This window comes from Stegastes partitus, unplaced genomic scaffold (genome assembly GCF_000690725.1).
Source record: "Stegastes partitus isolate 25-593 unplaced genomic scaffold, Stegastes_partitus-1.0.2 Scaffold1690, whole genome shotgun sequence".
NCBI classification, from domain to species: Eukaryota; Metazoa; Chordata; class Actinopteri; family Pomacentridae; genus Stegastes; species Stegastes partitus.
Window position 1 is genome coordinate 36835 of NW_007579421.1, and position 19339 is coordinate 56173.

The 19339-nt window shown below is 41.8% G+C and overlaps 1 protein-coding gene across 1 annotated transcript; it reads right to left on the reverse strand.

The window, feature by feature from the left end:
* LOC103372067 (EF-hand and coiled-coil domain-containing protein 1) lies at window positions 1-19339 on the reverse strand. The gene is made up of 8 exons (XM_008301604.1): window positions 18603-19339; window positions 16447-16886; window positions 7166-7314; window positions 5489-5624; window positions 3348-3504; window positions 1943-2101; window positions 933-1002; window positions 1-767 (listed from the first exon to the last, which is right to left on the reverse strand). Exons 1-8 carry the CDS (start codon window positions 19281-19283, stop codon window positions 634-636), a joined length of 1926 nt encoding a protein of 641 aa, XP_008299826.1. The 5' UTR covers window positions 19284-19339; the 3' UTR covers window positions 1-633.

A 19339-nucleotide genomic window follows, 5' to 3' on the forward strand; every position in this document is an offset into this window, starting at 1 on the left:
TTTACAAAATTGCAATGATGTTTTATTGGTCCAGCTCATGTGATGCTACAATGTGGTTGATGGTTCTGAACATTACATGTTTAATAAGGACCCCTGGTATAAAACTCAGTGTTGTGCACACCAGCTGTGGTCTACAGAGTTGGTCAAACATCGGTTGCATTCCTCGGTATAGTCTGCATCGGCATTTTATAAAAACAAAATCCCCTCAACTCATCTGATTTTAAAATGCAGGTTTGTGAACCTTTAAAATCTTTTACCGAGCATGTCATTGGCCTGTTGTCTAGTGGAGCACTTTACACTCCTTTAAAGTTGAGCTTATTTCCACATTTTCACATTAATAAGTCTGTTGTAGAACAATTAATCACAAAAGCATTCCCTAGTGGATCATGAATGTGCAATAAAAGCTCTTGAGGGGGAAAAAAAAAAAAAACCTGTATAAACAAGAATTTCATTTTTATCTTCGGTACAATAATTCTAGGCTAACGTCCCTTTATATAAGATATGATGAACAGCGTATATAAGCTACAGTATAATACAATATACACATCAGCTTGATTTTTGACCACCATTAGGTTTTCAGTGTCCGTGAGGAAGATGTTAGAGCGTTCTGCGCCCACCAGGAGGCAGTCTTGCTTAGCAGGAGATGATGAGGCCATTGAGAGACTGCTGACTCTGCGTCCTCTCCAAAGGTCCCCCAGTAGACAGAATCTCACAAGCAGCCAGCTCATGATAGAGAGCGTTGAGCACCTCCAGAATGTGGGCTTTGCCTGTGTAAAAACAGAGCAGATGTGACCTCTGCGGGAGTCGACTTACAGGTGACCCGACAAGGAACTTGATTCAAGTCCCTGCCCCGGCTAACTGTAAATTTTCACTGCTGCATTTCACGTGGCTTGTATTGATTTTATTGGGCGTCGCCAGCCAGCTCGACTAACCGTGTTGCGGGTCGCTGCAAGACTCCAATGTGCTGAGCAAGATTTTCCCGAGAGACCTCCGTGAGACGTTCTGAAACGAGAGAGAGAAAGCTGTTCTCAGATCAGGCACATAACAGGCAATAGATGGAAAAACTAACTCTGGTTACTGCAACACCTTTCACACATCTTCGTCAAGGGACGGGCTGCTTAGATCACATAAGAACAGACAAACTCTTATGACATCTTACTCGACAGGTACGATGTGTTTGTTGATTCAACAGGTCAAATAAACTTTTAATTTGAAAGTGTCACAAAGTTATTGTCTGGAGGTTTGTCCTGTGACAACACTAATTAATTCTAAGAGCTTCAGTAAAAAGTGACTTTAAATGTTGGTTCTTGAACACATTTCACTACTCGTGTCATATATGCACATATCCATAGGTACATTCATCACGCCTTGTATATTGTCTTCATTAAACTAACATGCATCTCATCTCAATTAAGTTTATTTTATCTTATCTCATCTTTAAATTGCTTTAAGTTATTGGATCCTGAAGAAACTCTTTCATCTTGCCTGTACTACTGTGTATGTACAGCTAAACCTGATTTGATCTCATCTCATCAAAGAGGGTTCCTCAGTTTCAAAATGGAAAAATGAAATGTATTTAAGGACCAGAAAGGGAAGTAAAGTTGCTTTTTGCTGAAGCTCTTAGGATTACCATGACCTCAGTGACTGGGAATCTAAACAGACGATGCAGTTTTCCTTTCTGATGTCTCAAAAAAAAAAAAAATCCTTCCACTAGAGCATAGGTAGATTTCTTTCAACTACCAATGACTATCATGAACTTAAAGTTTGGTTCACATGTTGGATGAACTGCTGGCAACAAGATTTGTCACAACACTAAAAATCATAACAGTATGTCAGAGTTTTAAAATGTCAAATTAATAAATAAAATTGTGAATAAACAGTATCTGCTAGTTGGAGCTTCAGTTCAAAAATCCAACTCAGACAGCCTGAACCTGTGACTAACCAGGTCTCTGAGCTGCTGGAGGAGCTGCAGGATGTCCACGAGCTTCTCCTCCACCAGCGACAGGCGAACCCTCTCCGTCTCCAGCATCTGCAGCTCCATCTGAAGCAGCTCCGTCTCCTCGGCCTTCTGCTGCAGCTCCTGCATCAGGGAGTCCTTCATCTGGAAGACACAGCAGACCCAAACGCAGTCCTTAATGCCCCGCTGCATGGCATCTGCAGTCATCTTACAGGAAACTCTGTTCTTTTAAAACATTCCTATACATTTTCATGAATATTTCGTACTTCGTTTAGGGACATTTTTAGAAAACATGTCTTGAAACAGGAGGACACACAAACTTCTCCAAAAAGTTGTAGTTGTTTTTTGCAAACGTTGCCCAAGCAGGAGAAAAGAAGTGCATTTGTTGGAGAACTCATTTCAGCATTTTGCTATTTCCAGCAGCAGGACAGCGCAGATGGGAGTTAAGGAACACGTCACCCAGTACAACAGTGAGACTCTGATGAGATTTTCTTAATACACTCTGTACAACACTGGAGCACTTTGGCACTCTATGACTTTGGATAAACACATTATACTTGTTCACAAAAAAGAAAAAATCTTGTCGAGACATATTCTTGGACTGTACAGAATTCGAGCGGATTCCAAAAGCAGTGGGATATGTCACTGTTGAAGATGTGAAAATGTCACCGCGCAGGCCTGCTAAACATCTTAACGCAAAAATAAATACACCTAGTTTAAATGTGAGTCATATGTTATGGGTTGTGTTGAGTTTAAGTCCACATTTTGCTGGTTTTTCCCTTCCAAAGAAGTTGGAAGTCCCTGCAGCTCACCTTTACGTCATGGCGTATTGAAGGACAAAGGTCTCACCCCACACATCCTGCTCATAAACAAAGCCTCACAGTCGGGACTTTGTTTAGTTTTAACTTTTCCTCTTTGAGTGCTGAGATGTTCTGGGAACGCACTACGTCACGGTCCCCCCTTTCTGCCCGTCTTCCTGTGTTGTGAAAATACTACTCGTCTGTAACGAGAGAGCTTTAATTCATGATATAAGTGTCATGCGGCAACAAGTTTGGAGGAGGGGGGAGTGTTTCTGTGGTCGGCTCCAGTGAGAAACAGCTGCAAACACACCCACACACGCACGCACAGGGAGGCTGTGCAGCCGCTGCTGGTGGTTTGGTTCGGTGGAAGCTGCAGGATCATACCATTAGCTGTGGTTTTTGCCTTTGAAGCCCTCCACTTTCATAACAACCTTAACCAGTCCTCTCTAATCTAGTTTAACGCAGTACACAAAGCTGCAAAATGACTTAAGACGTAAAGCGAGGCCAGAGAGAACATTTTCGTATAAACGGACGGAGCAGACACAGCAGGAGCCCGTCCTGGTGCGACGGTGGTCTGTGGTGGTTTGTACCTGGTCCATGTCCATCTCTGCTTTGCTTTCTTTCAACTCCAGCTGCTTATGCAACCTGGTCACCCTTTCCAAGAGCTCCACCACTGCGCTGCAGCTTTCTTCGCTTCTCGAGCTCCCGAAATTAGACATCAGCTTCTTGAATGTCTTGTCATCGCACCTGGATAGGAACACATGGCAGAAAACAGGAAGTCAGTCAAGCTGGGAGCTGCAGTAGCTGTCTGAGGCGGTGATGCATCTTATGGCAGGTTGTTTCTGAGCATTAGTTTTTGGTTTGCTTAGTCATTATTCAATGTCTGTACCTACATGGTAACATTTCAGCACAATAGAAAGAATGAGCGTTGCTGGAAATCTGCTGCTTGGTGCTAAAACAATCCATTTAAGATGTCTACGAGTGTGTTTTGGATCAGGCATTGACAACATTTCTTAGTTTTGTCGCTAATCCTTCAGACTTTTACATGAACACAACATTAGATACTTTATATATGCATTAGCCCTGTGATTGACATTAGATAGGCTGAAAACCCTCATGACCCTTTAAAGGTCAAGTGGTTATAGACAATCGTTTAATGGCTGAATATTGTTTTGTAGCGGTGTATTTTCATTTCTGTATAAGCGTCTCTATCTCTATTATTTTTCTTTACTTGTGGCAGACTTCATTGTATTTGTGCAAAATATAAACACTTTGGCACACAAGAAGATGAAATACACCAATGAGCCACAACATTGAAACCACAGTAAGGTTAAAAAAAAGAATGGCATTGACCGTCTCATTATAACACAATGTTCTGCTGGGAAATCTTGTCTCGGTATTCATGTGGATGTCACTTTGACATGTACTACACATTGTTCAGGGAGGCAGTAATGATACCAGCACTCCCAGACATCAGCGGCCTCCCCTAGAAGGACAATGTGTCCCACCACACTGCATGAACTGCAACAAGAACAGCTTGAGGAACAAAACTAAGAGCACAAGCTGTTGAGCTGATGTCTCACGACATTATAAAGCATCCTAAGATGCACTTGAACAAACTAGATCCACAAAAGGCCCCAACCTGCAACCCACAGGACCCATTGTCCCAGTGCCACATGCCACAGAACACCACAACAGGTCCCATGTTCATGGCCAACGAGTCAGAACTGTTCTGATGGTACAATATTACCCAGGTAGTTATAATACTGTGGCTGACTGGTGTGTGAAATTAAGTATTACTCATATTTGTGATTATTCAAATGAGCACATGTACTGAGAACATAACTGAGGGGAAGTTGACAGAATGATCGCCTAATTCTGCAGAACTTTTTAGCCTCTTTAGACTTATTACTTTCATTTTAGGGACCAGATAGTACTCATTCACTCTCATTAACCTTGTTTTCCTCAACAAGAGGTGGTTGTTTTTCTTTAAAAAGCTCAGATAAAGCCATTTTCCACAATCTAACGCCACCAAAAAGGTGAAATCAGCAAAGGTCATAGGTGAAGAAAGAACAGTAATAATACACACAGGCTATGTTTAAAACGACACTGGCTCAGAAGCTATTAGGATAAGGTTAGATAAGATAGAACTTTATTAATTATGAAGGAAATTCTTGATTCTATTAAAGACAAAAGCCTGAAATTTTCACCGTCATGTTTCATCATGTGATTGACTCAGAAAGTAGATCAAACAGTCTCTTAATCTGGGTGAGTGGAAATGTGAAACCAAAAGAAGTTGTCATTAAAGTTCCATCTTTGCGCACATTAACAAAAAAAAATGATTGTCAGCTTTTGATATTTTCTAAACCACATGTAGCTGCATGTCACTAACAAAAAAGAAAAGCTACACAATACTTTTAAATATAATATACTCGGTCATAAAAATACTTATTTTTGTTTAACGTTCATGACAAGTTGTACCACAATACATGTACATATTGGTAGATAACCTAATCCAAGTAGAGTGTTAAAGTTTCTGAACATCTCCACATGTAACTCCTCTATAACTAAGATCCTGAATCAACAGCACGATGGGGAACAACAGTGAATATTTCAGCCACTAAAATTTCACAGACACCATTTTAAATATCCATAGTTTACGACACAAAGGTTTCAAACAAATCAGAGGTGGTCGAGCAGGAGGAACCTGATTATTTCAGGTGTGCTGTACCTTTCCCCACAACAGGACAGTCTGGTCAGGATCCTCTTCACCTCGTCCACCCGCCTCTGCTGATCTCCGGTCCACTTGTCCTCCTCTTCGTCTGAGGCTGCCTGGCCTTCCACCGACCGAAACAGCTGCTCCTCCACTGGACACCACGACACACCATCAGCATTAACGTACTTATAATTACTATCAAGCTGTCACAGATAGTAGAAGCCAGAGGTCCAGAGTAAAAAAGGCTTGAATCTACTTGATTCATCAGTTATTTGATGCTTTTCTCTGTTTTATGCTTTAACACTTCAAACTGATGTTCTCTGTTTTTGGACTAAACAGGAGGAGACTTCGGCTATTTTAGATTTATTTTTAAATATAATGATCAATTAATTATTATACATACAATTGAGAGTTGATATTTAAAATAAAAAGTAAAACCCAGCTGGCCTGGAGAAAGGCCCGTCTGTAACACTCGTCATTGCCACATTAATCCACAGCACTGTGGTTTGATTAAACAGAAACATGTTAAGAAAACACTTCAGAGAAGATGTGGAAAAAACAAAAGGCAAACTTTACTTAAGCTGCGTTTCCACCTCAAGTACCCAGAACTTTTAGTCTCTGGAATTTTCTTTGGGCACCTAAAAGGCTGCTTCATACCGGTGGTTGTCTGCATTCCCACTGCAGTCTAAAGACCCACAATGATGAGACTAATTAGTACGCCGACATGTGAAAATGCAGCAGCTGCTTGTACAGGTCAAGTGTTTGTATTTGTTGTTGGTCCATCTGTCGTATGCTTTCCTCTGTAACTCCACGTTAATGAGCAAAGAATAAACTGCATCTACAGGTAAAGATTTTTAAAAACAGTGGCTGAAATAAAAAAACAAAACGGGAGTATTTGGTCAGTCAGAGATGTTCAGGGCTGTGAGAAAGTCTGTGTACTTTTAAAACATGACCAGCAGTCACGCAGGGACTTTTCTGAGACTAATGAAATAATTTAAACTCTGTTGTGAAGGCAGCGCGGTCCTTCATTCCCGGTCAAAGTGACTACAGTGCAAAAGAGCCTTTACTACCAACAGAAGTACAAAAACACAGAGAGCAGGCGAAAGTGAAACCCAAAGAAACAGGCAAGAAAAATTTAATAGTCAAAACGAAACACAAGCACAGAGAAAGATATCAGAAAAGAAAAGGTCTGTGACGAAACCCCAAAGCTTGTTGGGGAAATAAAATGTAAAAGAATCAGTCTTCTCACAGAGGAAAGGTAATGTGTGTGTATGTAAACACTCCTTTTTGAAGGAAAGGCTAACATGAATAAAATATACATTTTCTCTATAGTTATAGAAAATAATAAAACGAATGAAATGAACGTAGCACAGTCCATAGCCAGTCACTTGCAGTGCTGCCTTCGATTCTGTGTAAGAAACGTATTACTTGAGAAACAGCATTTTTTACTTTTAGTGTACCAGACTGCATTGTTTTGTTGTCCAGATGGTTAGAAGAGTCTTTGATTATTCAGGAAATGCATTTAAAATCAGGCTAAGTGCCTTTTAAAATGGTCACCTAATGACTTTTCTGAAAATCCAAAGCTTGCCTCTGAGACTTGCATTTAAGGTAATGCATGAAAAGCACAAAGTGAGGCTAACATTAGCATTCTGCACTTTTGAGGGGAAAAAAAAAAAAAAAAAAAGGTCTTACTCTTGTCCGGGGTGGTGACAGCGCGACCTGTCGGGGAGCAGCGGTCGTGTTGGGCGTCCAAGCAGCATCTCTGGTTCAGCCTGCCGCCGACGCTCAGCTGCTGCTCCGCCCTGGTGCTGCTTGGAAGTTGTAGTTTTGACACTTCCGACCTTAAAAGAGAGCACAGTGAGTTCTCGGCTAATCCCCCCTCTGTGCTGCTGCTGCTGTGACAGTGACTGACAGAGACCGAAGGGGCGAAAAAACTGCTCTTCAAATTTGCACAGATGAGAAAAGTTCAGTCAAAACCAATTCCCAGCATCAAAGGGAACATATCATGTAACACAAGGGAGTGTGTATTACGCCACATCTACAACCGCCATGATAATTTTATAGAGGCCTGTGATGTTGTATGCCAAATCTGGGTGGGGTAATTGAAGCCAGACATTGTATCTTTAAGGCATTTTTACAGTAAAGTGGGTCAGTGGTAGAATGCAGTATTAATGTGCAGGAGTCGGCTTGCAAGAGGTAAAAACACACTGAAGGAAACGACATTTTTAAGAGCAACATACAGTTTTCTAAACCACAGTTATGCGTCTCCTGATCTGCAGATGAAAAAATAAATCTGTATTTCTTTTAGTTTATACTTCATGTATTCCCTTATGTCACATACAAACATTCGCTCCAGATATAAAAAAAAAAAAAACCTGAGGCTGCAGTTTGGGCAGATCAATCGTTCTGTAATGGTTTGAGTTTTCTAGGTTTCTTCTGCTGTCTGCTCTTTTGTGTTGGGGGGAAATCCGATAGGGGGCCTTCATAAATCACAGAATAAGTGTTTCCAGATGATGATGTCTTGCTGAAGGAAAAAAAAAAAAAAAAGAGAAAATCTCGAAAAGATTTTCAGCAGCCTCGCTGTCTGAAAAAAAAAAAGGAAAAAAGTCTCAGAGCACTCATGCTTATATCCTATTGGCACGAGGCAGACGGTGCCGTAAGACGACATCATACGTTGGTTCTGCTGCAGCTTTCCTTGGAAAAGAAACACATGATTTCAGCGAAGGTCAATAATTGCAGCGTTGATTTCAAACAATCAATCAGCGAGTTGTGTTTAAGTTACGGTGGGGGGCCGCCGTGAAGGAAAGGAGGTGGGTTCATGAAGGCCGGCAGTCGGATCGACATGGACGTGAACACACACACACACACACACAAAACTCTGCTGGTTGCCGTGGAGACACTCGGACTCTGGAATGAGGCTGTTTCAAATGCAGGCCTCGGTGTGACTAATTGCTCTTTAATTGACAGTGGTTGGACGAAGGCTGCAGCCTGTGTCCAATAAACGCTGCAGAAAAGCAGTAGCGAGGCCACGGCTTCTGGATCGAGCCTCTGACACGCACACAGGATTCAGGGGCACCTCTGAACTGAAAGCTATTTTTTTTGCCACTAGAATTGATATTTGAAGGTTTCTCATCACACGCTTTGGCAGCAGGGGGTACCATGAAGGGTTCTGGTGCTGCTGACTGTGGGAATTCCAACTGGATGAGCAGTGTCACCTGAAAGTAGTCCAGGCAGACATCTTGGATAGTGGTTAGACTGTGGGATGCAGCAGACACAGACTAAATGTGATCAGCTTTTCAGCAGACGGCGCTCTTTGCAAAATGTGCCAGCATGGATATGTTTGACCTGCCAAAATAAAAATCTATTTACTCATTTTTGCTGAGAAAGAGGAAAGGTAGAATACACTGCAGACTCAAAGTATAATATTAGTGTTGTGTTTCTGCATATGTGACTGACAAAACTGTTCAAACTGAACTCATTACCTTGATGGTAAATGTTCACGATACACATTAGTTAATATATGAAACAATTTCTGCAGCAAGAAGTTAAAGCCGCACTAGTCAATATTTTTATAGCAAGAATATATCGAATGTCAATATCTTATGTGAAAAGACTCACTCATAATGAAAAATTAACATGTGATTAAGGTTGTCCCAGCTCTGTGGAACATTTTAGCATCTTTCAGCTGTGTGTTTTGGTTCTGCAGCCATTTTTAATCACTGTCACTGGTCTAATTTTGTTGGCTTTAGTTTTCTGTGAAAAAGCTTTGATAAACTCATCGTATGCAACCTTCCCAGCACCAAGCGGCAGCAAAGCTTAATGGTACATATGCACTCATACTGATTAAAATGCCTCCTCAGCCAGAGGGAACATTTACATTTTGTGCACAAAAGAAAAACTTCAAGTTGCACAAATGAATGTTTCTATATTCATTAAAAAAATAAATAAAAATCAAACAGCTGCCTGTAATGTGAAAGGAATTGTGTTAATATTTTGCAGTTTCTTTACTTTAGCATCTTCTGCAGACTAAATTCACCATTTTGCTGCTCTTGTTGATTTTTTGGTGGTTATTTTCAGTTTAAAAAAAAAAAAAGCTATTAAATGTTATTTTCCCAGCACCAAACAGCCGAAAGGCAGAGTTACTGACTAACTGGTTAGAGTATTGAGCATTTAGCACCTATAGAGCCCCATATTTACCTGAAATCAAGGCCAGAACAGAGTGAAAAGAGGAAACTAGACACATGACAGCAAACATTGCTCTGAGTCTTCTAGATGCGTTAAAAAGCAACTGTCTATGTAAATCGAATATGTTTTTTTATCGTCGTCTGCCCTCAAGTGCCAGAAAAAACAAATTAAGCTTAAGTCTACAACTTTGGCAAAAGTTAGCATTTTGAACACAGAATAAAAGAAATATGATCTAAACAAAGGAGAATAAAGGCACAAATAGTCAAACGTAGCTGCTGGAAACTCAAGACTGATGGTTTCAACAGGTAGGTTCATCAGTTTCACATTTCCTTTTCATATTTAAAAAAAAAAAAAATCAGATTCTTGTATCAACGGCAACTTTTGGCTGATCAAGACAAAATCAGATTGAAACTTTGAAGAAGCTCAAGGAAAACAAACAAATGAAGAACTCTGTGCCATGCTGTAATTTTTAGATTGCTGTATTCTTGGTGTGATTTAAGCCATTGGTAGTGAAAAGCGCTTACACGACATTGTTCCGTGTAGTTCTGTTGCGCCACATCAGGGCATTTCTAATTGATAGCATCCTGTATTCCATTAGCAGAACTTTACAGCTGTTCTCTGGGCCTGCGTGGGGGTCGTCTCGCTGTTTGTTGTTGCAGCAGGGACACCCAGAGTCTCCCTGTGTTTATCACAGCGTGACACCCAAGTGAACTTTCCATCAACACATCCCCCCCCCCATTAACATTCACCCTCCTCCACTCCCACTAGAGCAGTTTCCTCTTTCAGGTGTCATCGGTCAATGACAGGCTCCTTTCTCCACAAAGGTTAAAAATGAGGGCACGCCGTAAACCTGAGCTTGAACTTGAAGCTCTCTGCTTATTGGTGCCCTGCAGCATGACGGGGACGGGCGAGGGGGTCTTGTTTATATAGCTGACAGTTATTAATCAAGTCCTCTTGGGTCGCGCTCGCACAATGAGTCGGTCTCTGAGGAGCAAATAAGGCAGCTTCAGGGATGTGATTATTGTTTAGCGCCGGTTGAGAACTTAATCCAAAAACCAATGGCTGTAACATTTACAGAGGGTGGCTGAGCTTTCCTTAGCAAGCAAAGTGCAAAGAAAGCCCCAAAGTCAAACAAACGAGGGTATTAAAAGCAGTGGGAGAAAAGTCCAGTGAGGGTGGGTGGCATGAGTTTATAAGATATTTTGTGTGTGATGTATTTCTGCTGATGTCAGCATACCTTCAAAACCAGAGAGAGAGGGAGAGGGAGAGCGGGGCAGCAGTTCAGTGTGAAAATGAGACCACTTGGCAGCGTGGGGGTTTTGAAGGCTGTTCAAGAACAACAGCAGCAGAATGCCACAGGTCCCAGACGTCCCTCCACTGTGTCCTTTCCACGTTATTTAAAGGGCAGGAGTGCCGTGACAGCACCTGCTCCAAACAATGCTGTAGCTCTTGTGCCGAGGCAGATAAATGGTCTGCAGGAACCCTCCTCTCCCCTCCGCTCTCAGGCACCATGCGGGGAGCATGAAAAGGCCGGGAGATTATGCTTCCCCTGGGGCCTGCCTTCAGAGGGCCCGGGGTTAGAGCCATACAGAGAAGAAGGCTGCAGGCGTGCTGGTAAAAAACGAAAAGCGAGTTTGAAAGTTGCACACATGCGCCCGGGTATCGGTCTGGAAATTCCTGGACTGTATAAAGTGAGACAGCAAGAATCAAGGGGATAATAAAACTAAAGAGGTTCTGAATGAAAGTTGCCTTTTAATGAGTGATTCCGACTCGCCACTTTAAGTCTTTTCTTCAGGGCGCAAAAAGAAAGATGAATGAAGCCGTTCCTCTCTTTGCAAAACATGTCCATCATTTCATGAACAAACAGTCGAGTGTTTGCTTCTTCCTCCAGATGGTAGGCTTTCCTCCCCCTCATCTCTTTTTTTGTTCCCCTCGCTGTGCTTCCTATTGTCTAATCCTTCTGGCCCACAGAGCTCTATAGACTGCACTGACTGATTTAGGCTCCCTTTACCTTCTGGAGCTCGAAAGAAATACAGAACTGAAAGTAACACTTGGAGACGATCACAGCTACACAAAGGCCTTCCTGTGTTGATTAAGTCCCATTGAAGGCACCGCTCCCATCTGACTCTGCTCGCATTCAATCCAAAGCAATCACAGACATGTTACGCAACAACACCCACACACCGATGGAGTTTCATACCGAAGACCACTTTTTTTTTTTTTAAACAGACTTCTGCTGGGAAGTTGATGGAAAGTTGAAAGGGGATTTTCTACATGAAAAAAAACACACTACCAAATGCTAAAAAACACAGAAAAGTCAATCACACACAGTACAGGAAGAGCTCCATACTTGGCTTTTGCTGCCAAGAGTTACACTGAAAGGACCGGTACCGCTTGAATGACGTTACACTGGACAGAAAGTTACCTACAGCAGTTGGCTAGCTTAGCTTAGCATATATAAGAGGGGGAAAGGTAGGTCACCTGGCTCTGTGCAAACGCAACAAAAAGTGCAGAAACTCACTATTAAAATGATCAGACCTTGTTGACTTTTCCACTGATTTTCCAGCTGTTTCACTGGCTACACATGCCAGATATGTATTAACGGCATCTGAATATGTGCACTTAGTGCCCGAATGAGTACACTGATAACTTTTATGTAAAAGTCGACACATTACTGAGCCACACACACAGTCACAGGTTATAATCTATAATTGAATCAATTTCTACACAGCGGTGGCTTTCAGATTGAGTCCTGAGCTCCATCACAGCTGTCAGGATTATTTTTTGACAAGGTTAAAGGTCTGACAAGGCCTGATGACACAGGATGCTCTTGTGTTGATACTGCCTTATTTAATTTCTATGTATTTTTAAAGCACTATTAGTTGGCTCCTGTTCTATACTTTTGGTCAGAAATTTGGAGACTTTCATTAAAAGAAAGTTCAAAGATCACATACATTTTTGTTAGGTTACGTAGTTTATTTTTTAATTGCATTTCTAGTAAAATACTTTGCTAATATTTACATTTTAAGTCACATTACTTTCAATGAATATATATATATGCACTATGACTTGTGGCTGCATAGTTCTGCAAGAGAGATGAACAACACAACTTTAGCCATAATCTTAGAGAAATGTATAAAGAACTGTTTTAGCGAGGATGGACTAAAAAGGAAATTAAAATGGAAAGCGTGTTTTTTTTTTAACAATTTATTTTACTTAATTGTTATCTTAGCTTGTCTGATAGTTAGGTACAGTATACTTGCAACAGTAAAACAAGTAAGATACCTTCTCAACTGTGAAACGTTATTCCATGTTAGTTTTTTACTTTATTCATTTAAATTAGAGCATCCAAAATGGTGCAAATGTTGGCATCTTCCTCTAATTCAACTGGAATCCTGCTGCAGTATGGATCAATACATTTTCCAAAGTGTCAAACTCTTCCTTTAAATGTTTTAAAATCAAAAACATGTTGGTATTGTGTTGGGTTAGGGGTTACATTAAAAGCCTTCTCTTACAATTCAGCAGCATCTGACTTCATCTCATTACATGACACAGCATTTTTTTTTTTTTTTTTTTAAATAAGTCGTGGGGATAAAGTTCCTGTCATCATTTCAGCAGAGCATACACTGACACACTACTGTGTCTCTAAACCTATATAATCCAACTTGTCACACTGAGACAGCATGTTGAAAAAGAGTAATTGAGCTAACTCAGAGTCCCACAGTTTTGGAGAAAGACGTAAAACGAGACCAAAAAGTCATTGCATCCTTCTCAAATATTAATAACACCTCACCTGGCATTTTCCTCTCTAACACTGTGCTTCGATGGCATGTGACTAAAGTAAGCATTCAGGCTTCCAGGGGGAAAAAAAAATTCATGGGGCTTGGTTGCTAAGATCCATAGGATGGGGGTGCCTATGTGGTATTGTTCATTTGGGAGCAGAGACTGATGAGAACAGTCAGTCTGTTGAGGTTTCACTCAATGGAGCTTTCGCTTGCCTTTGTGGTGTTGAATTATTTGCCATTAGGGCATCAATGGACGGGCAGTGAAAAGACTTTGGAATGCAGTCCGCATAGATTAGTGGAATTTAGGGTTAAAGCGAAGGTACTGTGGCTGTTAAATGTTATTTAGAATAAGGTAGCGGTGGGGACTTTACAGGTCCGTTTGCCCTCGACTGCCTTAGACTCCATAATAGCAGCATTATGTAGATGCTACAAGCATTTAGAGACATCTGCCATCTAAGACAGCCAGACCTGCAGACACTGATCATATGGTTGGAGCAGAGACAACAGACACATAGATAAACATTAAACCAATGGCTTTGTACTCTAGAAGTCCAATTACACCCTTACTTCCACCACAATGAGTAGTTTCTAACAGCAGCGGAGCTCAGGCAGGACCGGCCCGCCACACATGAAGCCTGTTCAATAAACTAAAAGCACAACAAGGCTGAAAATTAGAACAGCAAACCACATCAAGCCTTCGCAAATAGCATGGCAGAGCTTTCCAGGCATGAAGCCAGAGGTAAACAGAGTCATTTTATTCTACTGTAGAGGGAATTATAATTCATTACGGTTGATTCAAGCCGCAGAAGGCCCTCCCCAAATGCAATAAGCTGCCAAACCAAACCCTTGTTTCACATGACACCGTGAACAGTCTGACACTTGTTTAGCTCAGAATCTGACCGATGATTGAACCTAAAAGAGGTTTATGTCTAATTTATGCACTCAGTCTGTGACCTTGTAGTGCCGTTTCTTTCCATGCATCAACCCAACACGAATGTAAAAGCAGCTGAGAATCAACTCCATCAGCTGTCTTGACCAAGCCCCGATGATACTTGATAGAAATGGCCATTTAAAATCTGCAGTACAGTTGAATGGACACCTTGCTATTGTCCTAGCTGTTTGGATTGTTTGTATTTATTAAATTCATTCGGTTTCCTGTCTGTAAATTGTGTTTCCTAAAAGTTTCCAGACAAAACAAAGACATGACTTCACTATCCTCACTGGTCCCATCTTCGTCTCGCACAACCTAGTTTGTAAGACATGACGTCCAAAGCCAAAACCTTTTATACCTGCTGCCAAACTGCCTATTCGATCTCTTTCCAAAAATTCAGTTTCTTGTACAAATGGTAATAGCAGATCAGACCTTTGGACAGTCGCTTCTTGACTGAATTTATCACTTAGTTGTACACACCTGAAGTGATGGAAGTAGTTGGAAGATGGAGGAAGTCTTGCCTGCTCACTTTCAAACACTTGACCAATTGGTGCATAAAGATGCATGTGATGGTAAAGTCACAGAAAAAAGTCACCCCAGTTCAGCTGTTGTAAAAGGTGGTTTCAGATGTTGTAACATGATTCAACAAGCCTTCTCTCTGAAGCATACTGAGGAATGTTTAGGCTGTGACCATGTAGCATTAGCCTGGTTCCAGACTGACAAGGGATTCACAGTTGCTGAATACTATAAGTACTTAAGAGTCAGTGAGCCACTATTGAGCAATGTTTGTTTGTCGGACACAGCACTTAACTCAGGTGCATACAGAATAGAATTTTATTGATATATTTCCCCTAGTGGTCATTTGTGGTATGGCAATGAAAAAAAATGTCCCCCAAAAAATTCTTCCTATAGGCAGCCATTATTAAAAAGTGCATCTTCATGGTCGTTTTGTGTCTCTGCTGTAGTTTTGCGTCTCTCTGTGACTGTTTCGTGTCTCTCTGTGGTCATTTCGCATCTTTTTTTGGTCATTTTGAGTCTCTTTATGGTAGGTTTGCATCTCTGTTGTAGTTTTGCATCTCTCTGTAACTGTTTTGCGTCTCTCTATGGTCAACTTGCATCTATTTTTGGTCGTTTTGTGTCTCTTTATTGTAATTTTGTGTCTCTCTGTGGTCATTTTGCATCCATTTTTGATCATTTTGCGTCTATTTTTGGTCATTTTGTGTCTCTTTATTGTAGTTTTGCGTCTCTCTGTGGTGATTTTGCATCCATTTTTGATCATTTTGCGTCTATTTTTGATCATTTTGCCTCTCTGTTGTAGTTTTGCGTCTCTATGTGGCTGTTTTGTATCTCTCTGTGGTCATTTTGCATCTATTTTTGGTCATTTTGTGTCTCTTTGTGGTAGGTTTGTATCTCTCCGTGGCTGCTTCTTTCTATTAAGAATTTTTTAGGTACTTTTTTGGCAGGTCCTGCACAGGAAACAATAATGCATATGTGCAGTGGACCACCCAATGCAGAAACAAAACCATAATAGAAACCTTCTTTGGATTATGTGTCAGGTGCATATCTTTCTTTTTAATAAGGGTACGCCTTTCACTCCCATATCCAGTTCCTTATAATTTGTTTGTGATGGGCACAAACATGCTGGCACATTCTTGCTACTTGTTTCAGGCCGTTCTGCTGACTGACAACTGGTGGCTGCAATTGCACCAACAAATGTCGCAATGAAGAGATGAAGCAGGATCTAAAACCTAAGATGTCGCAAACACTTTATGAGCTTCTACCACGCAATTGTGTTTGTGAAAAAGACTTGAGAAGGGATCTGCGAGTTGGCTGCTCTGAGCATCTGCTGCGGCAACTTTCCCCTCCCAACAAGAACTCCGCTAAAACAAACACGATGTCAGGATAAAATGGCAATTCAGTCAAGATGGTGCAGTGAGTGTCGAGGAGGAGTCTTGACAAATTCCTGAGCCGTGGCAATGTGTCCCACTATCCTACTGCCAAAGTGTTAGAATGAAGCTGTGCTTGTGGATTCCAAAATGCTGCATGTGGATGTGAGTTCCCAGTGTTTTTACCTGTAGAAGAGGAGCTCCGATTCCAGCTGCAGGATGTGGCTCTGCAGCGCTGGCACATGACTGGCCTTGGCTTCCAGGTCCTTCACTTTCCCCAGTCCACTGACCAGCGCCTGTCTGGCCTCCTCCACCTTCCTCCTCATGCCCACCTGCTCCCTCTTCAGAGCCCGGTTACAGTCCTCCAGAGCGGCCATGGCCTCTTTAGAGCTCCACAGCTCCTGCTCCAGTCTCTGATTAGACAGCATGGCTTCCTCCACCTGACGGTCTCTGGAGCTACGAAGCAGCTCGATCTCATGGATAATGTTCTGCAAGCTCTTCAGCTCTGTGTAGGTGCTGCTTTTCACGTTGGTGTCGGCCACACTTTTCTGGGCCGCTTGTCTCTGGTGGGCAATGAAGCAGCCTTCTTCTGGTTTGTGCTTGGAGTGGCTTTTCCACAGTCCGACCTGAAGAGAGAAGGAACGGGTGTCCTGAGGAGACTAGATCAAGCCTAAAATTACTGAAATGTGGCTAAGCAAGTACAGTTCTGGTGCGATTTTAAAGCTGAAACTAAAGGATTCATTCATAAATCACTAATAAGAACAACATTTGGGTTACCAAACTGAAAATATCTGTTGTCATCATACACTCTTCTAATAAAACATCATATGCACAGTTAAAAGTCATTAACGAAGGATATTGGAGCTTTTACTTTCTAATAATCTGTAATTGCAGCTGTAAATGTGAATGAAATTATCAATAAAAGTAGCTACACTGTGATTAATAGTCAATATTATTAGTTTTATCCAAGTGAAAGTCATCCTGTCTGTGTCTGGAATCATCAGTGATTCATAAGCAACAGGTAATGGGCTTCTTAGTAGCTTTTTAAGTTGTAAGTAATGTTGCAATTAAAGATGAATACTGGCGTGAACACTTAGAAATGTTGAAAAGCTCTGAAGCTGCATTTCCCTTCCTGCAGCACACATTTGCAGTTCACCCCCACAAAGACCACTTACTCTCTTTAAGAGGCTGCAGGGCACGTGGGCTGGAATCTGTGCAACAACTTAGTAATACTCACATCTGCAGAGCTGAGAGAGCATCTTAAAAACCTTATACCTCATGAACATTTACAGCGGTCAAATGCAGAAGACCAGAGATGAACTAATCTGTTGAGGGGTCGTGACTGACCCACAATTATACTGCTGTCTGAATACGATCCCTGTCGGGTTCCAAGTTGCAACCAGGTCCAATACTGGTGCCGATTTATTCAAACTAGACTCCCATAAGGGTTCACAATTAACACATCATATTTAGTGGTGTAGTAGAAACACCTTAACAGTTTATAGTACTTATAGTGTTCATACTGCTATTCCTGCTGTATACATACTGTATCTCATAGCATTAATATTGTTTATACTACTGCTCAGACTACTTTTATATTTACCTGTAGATCCACATATTTATATATCAGTGTGTTCATAGCACTCTGGCCACACTGTGTATATACTGTAATGTACTGTATATACACCATACTGTGTATACTGTAATACTGTGTATACCATGCTGTGTATACTGTATATACCATACTGTAAATAATACACTTAACTGCTGCTTTGCACTTCTGGTTACATGCCTGACTGCATTTTGTCATCTTAGTGCTTTATGGTGCATTTTTCAATTTAGTAAATGTTTCAATTACATTCATATTACCCCTAGTGAGGATTAAGCGGTGTATAGATAACGGATGGATGGACATGTTTATATTATATTTTGCTATTGTGGTCACTTCACTTTTTCTGCTTCCTGCTGTCACAACACAATCTCCACTTAGGGATCAATAAAGTATTTCTACTCTACACTTGTACTCTGTGCAATGACAAAGTTGAATCTAATATTAAAAAAAAGAAGTTGCCACATCCACTGAAGAGAGATCAATCTGTGGGGCCACATGTTACCTGCTGGTAATCCCACCCGTTTCTGATGATTTTTGGCTTAATTAACAGTTATTAACCATTAATTAATGCATTATAGATCATGCATAAGAAATAACTACACTAGGAGTTGGTGGCAAGGGTTGATTGGAGTCCCCATTTCTTAAAGTTTAGTGAGCACCCCTGCTAAAGCCTAAAGTCTAACAATAAAATAAAAATACATGCACAGGATCAACCTCCAGCATTTCTCACCTGCAGAGCCAAGCAGCGGGCATCACTGCTCTGAAGCGCAGCTCGCATGTCCTCAATCAGCTCCCTCAAACTCGCATTCTCATCCTCCAGCTTGGCTATCCGGTCCTCCGCCTCCTCCAGGGCCACGATCTCCTCGTAGCACTCCCGGGTGCAGGAGCCGAGCTTGCAGCCGGAGGCGTGCCGTCCCTCCGGGGAAGGGGAGGACCGGCCGCTGGCGCCCACAGACAGCAGCTTCTCTCGCCGCTTCAGGGGGCTCCTGAGGCGGATCTGAGTCTCTATGTGCTCGCTGTCCATGCCGACCAGCAGCCGGCCGTTCTCATACTGACAGCCGGCCTTGGTGCTGAAGTATCCGCAGAGTTTCGCGTGGAAGTGCCTGAACGTGAGCTCGCTGGGCAGATTGTCCAAAACGCCGGCGCACTCCGTGTCCTCCGACGAGTCTTTGTTCAGTCCCAGAACTTCGCACAGGATGTTAAAGTCCTCCACGGGGATTTTGCCTCCACCTTGGTAGTCCATGTGGTGGAAAATCTCCTGTAAATACTGATCCAAGCCGGTGGCCAAAACTATAATTTCGTTCTCCACTCCCCGGTCCAGTCCGTAATGGTACGCCAAAGTGCTCACTATCCATTGTGTCCTGCGCGCTGGTCGGCTGTATGGATCAATGGAGTCTATTGCATCCATCATTTCTGCAGGGAAACATATTTCCAAAAAAGAAAAAAAAAGAAAAAACGGAAGAAGAG